General features: G+C 59.6%; 1 protein-coding gene across 1 annotated transcript in view; it reads left to right on the top strand.

The window, feature by feature from the left end:
- Positions 1-3455, top strand: part of vps51 (VPS51 subunit of GARP complex) — a 22825-nt gene that overhangs the window by 1915 nt on the left and 17455 nt on the right. The window contains exon 2 of the mRNA XM_043683003.1: positions 205-334. Within this exon, the coding sequence (XP_043538938.1) occupies positions 205-334 (130 nt within the window). The remainder of the gene's footprint in view (positions 1-204; positions 335-3455) is intronic.

Raw genomic sequence — 3455 nt, 5'->3', positions numbered from 1 at the left:
TTCCCCCCCCCCCACACGTTCTGTCCCTCTCACGCAGAGGGTGGGATTGGGGTTTGGGGGATGTGTGTGGTGGGTTCAGAAGACTGGAAGAGGTGGTTCCTGTGAAATCAAAATCCCCCCAAGAGCTTGACACAATTAGGGGCAGGAGGACAGTCAAAAGATTCAGTCGCTAACATCATCCTCTGGCTCTCTCTTGTGTCACAGCTCAGGAAGGAATGCACACTGGCAGAACTGATGGAAAGTGAGGCTGAGATGGTAAAACACATCCGAGCTCTCGACAGCGACATGCAGACTCTGGTCTACGAAAACTACAACAAGTTTATCTCAGCAACAGGTAGGGCCATCTCTGAGCAACAAACATTGAGTTTATCAAAGCGAGGAGTCAGCGATACGGCCCTCTGAGCCTGCTCCGCCATTGACTATGATCATGGCTGATGCATATTGATAAGACAAACAAAGACAGGTCTTGTGCAATTCATGGCAGGGCCCTGCCTAGTGTTGGTAAAGCACAGACAGTCAGGTAGTACCTGAGGAGCAGGAGAATCAAAGTTTTGAGCATAAGCTCTTCCTGTTGAAGAGTTTATGTTTGAAACGTTGATTCTCCTGCTCCTCGGATGCTGCCTGACCAGCTGTGCTATTCCAGCACCACATTGTTCGACTCTGGTCTCCAGCATCTTCAGTCCCCACTTTCTCTCGAGTGCAATATGGACTAGTGTCGCATTTACAATATATTATTGGAGGAGGCAAGTGAATGTCCTGTCACCAAATTTACAGAGGATGCAGGAATAGGAGAGACGATGCCTTGTGGTATTATCACTGGACTGTTAATCCAGAGATCCAGGTAATGTTCTGGGGAACCTGGGTTCAAATCCCAACGCAGCAAATGGTGCAATTTGAATTAAAAGCAAAAATCTGGAAGTCAGAATTGAATGATTTTCAATTGTTGGGAAAAGCCCATATGGTTCAATGATGTCCTTCAGGGAAGGAAACTGCCATCCTTACCTGGTCTGGGCCGTAATGTGATTGCACATCCACAGTGATGCGGTTGACTCTGAACTATCCTCTGGGCAATTAGGGACAGGCAATAAATGCTGAGCTGGTGAGTGATACCCACATCCTGTGAATGAATAAAGAAAAAGTGGGGAGGATGACACACAGGGTCTGCAGAGGAACACGGAGCAGAAACACAGGGCCTGCAGAGGAACACGGAGCAGAAACACGGGGTCTGCAGAGGAACACGGAGCAGAAACACAGGGCCTGCAGAGGAACACGGAGCAGAAACACAGGGCCTGCAGAGGAACACGGAGCAGAAACACAGGGCCTGCAGAGGAACACGGAGCAGAAACACAGGGCCTGCAGAGGAACACGGAGCAGAAACACAGGGCCTGCAGAGGAACACGGAGCAGAAACACAGGGCCTGCAGAGGAACACGGAGCAGAAACACAGGGCCTGCAGAGGAACACAGAAACACGGGGCCCGCAGAGGGACACGGAGCAGGAACACGGGGCCTGCAGAGGAACACGGAGCAGAAACACGGGGCCCGCAGAGGGACACGGAGCAGGAACACGGGGCCTGCAGAGGAACACGGAGCAGAAACACGGGGCCCGCAGAGGGACACGGAGCAGGAACACGGGGCCTGCAGAGGAACACGGAGCAGAAACACGGGGCCCGCAGAGGGACACGGAGCAGGAACACGGGGCCTGCAGAGGAACACGGAGCAGAAACACGGGGCCCGCAGAGGGACACGGAGCAGGAACACGGGGCCTGCAGAGGAACACGGAGCAGAAACACGGGGCCCGCAGAGGGACACGGAGCAGGAACACGGGGCCTGCAGAGGAACACGGAGCAGAAACACGGGGCCCGCAGAGGGACACGGAGCAGGAACACGGGGCCTGCAGAGGAACACGGAGCAGAAACACGGGGCCCGCAGAGGGACACGGAGCAGGAACACGGGGCCTGCAGAGGAACACGGAGCAGAAACACGGGGCCCGCAGAGGGACACGGAGCAGGAACACGGGGCCTGCAGAGGAACACGGAGCAGAAACACGGGGCCCGCAGAGGGACACGGAGCAGGAACACGGGGCCTGCAGAGGAACACGGAGCAGAAACACGGGGCCCGCAGAGGGACACGGAGCAGGAACACGGGGCCTGCAGAGGAACACGGAGCAGAAACACGGGGCCCGCAGAGGGACACGGAGCAGGAACACGGGGCCTGCAGAGGAACACGGAGCAGAAACACGGGGCCCGCAGAGGGACACGGAGCAGGAACACGGGGCCTGCAGAGGAACACGGAGCAGAAACACGGGGCCCGCAGAGGGACACGGAGCAGGAACACGGGGCCTGCAGAGGAACACGGAGCAGAAACACGGGGCCCGCAGAGGGACACGGAGCAGGAACACGGGGCCTGCAGAGGAACACGGAGCAGAAACACGGGGCCCGCAGAGGGACACGGAGCAGGAACACGGGGCCTGCAGAGGAACACGGAGCAGAAACACGGGGCCCGCAGAGGGACACGGAGCAGGAACACGGGGCCTGCAGAGGAACACGGAGCAGAAACACGGGGCCCGCAGAGGGACACGGAGCAGGAACACGGGGCCTGCAGAGGAACACGGAGCAGAAACACGGGGCCCGCAGAGGGACACGGAGCAGGAACACGGGGCCTGCAGAGGAACACGGAGCAGAAACACGGGGCCCGCAGAGGGACACGGAGCAGGAACACGGGGCCTGCAGAGGAACACGGAGCAGAAACACGGGGCCCGCAGAGGGACACGGAGCAGGAACACGGGGCCTGCAGAGGAACACGGAGCAGAAACACGGGGCCCGCAGAGGGACACGGAGCAGGAACACGGGGCCTGCAGAGGAACACGGAGCAGAAACACGGGGCCCGCAGAGGGACACGGAGCAGGAACACGGGGCCTGCAGAGGAACACGGAGCAGAAACACGGGGCCCGCAGAGGGACACGGAGCAGGAACACGGGGCCTGCAGAGGAACACGGAGCAGAAACACGGGGCCCGCAGAGGGACACGGAGCAGGAACACGGGGCCTGCAGAGGAACACGGAGCAGAAACACGGGGCCCGCAGAGGGACACGGAGCAGGAACACGGGGCCTGCAGAGGAACACGGAGCAGAAACACGGGGCCCGCAGAGGGACACGGAGCAGGAACACGGGGCCTGCAGAGGAACACGGAGCAGGAACACGGGGCCTGCAGAGGAACACGGAGCAGGAACACGGGGCCTGCAGAGGAACACGGAGCAGGAACACGGGGCCTGCAGAGGAACACGGAGCAGAAACACAGGGTCTGCAGAGGAACACGGAGCAGGAACACGGGGCCCGCATAGGAACACGGAGCAGAAACACGGGGCCCGCAGAGGAACACGGAGCAGGAACACGGGGCCCGCAGAGGAACACGGAGCAGGAACACTGGGCCTGCAGAGGAACACGGAGCAGGAACAC

This window comes from Chiloscyllium plagiosum, chromosome 45, assembly GCF_004010195.1.
Source record: "Chiloscyllium plagiosum isolate BGI_BamShark_2017 chromosome 45, ASM401019v2, whole genome shotgun sequence".
Lineage (NCBI taxonomy): Eukaryota > Metazoa > Chordata > Chondrichthyes > Orectolobiformes > Hemiscylliidae > Chiloscyllium > Chiloscyllium plagiosum.
Note: the sequence above shows the minus strand (reverse complement) of the source record. Positions and strands in the feature narration are given on the sequence as shown.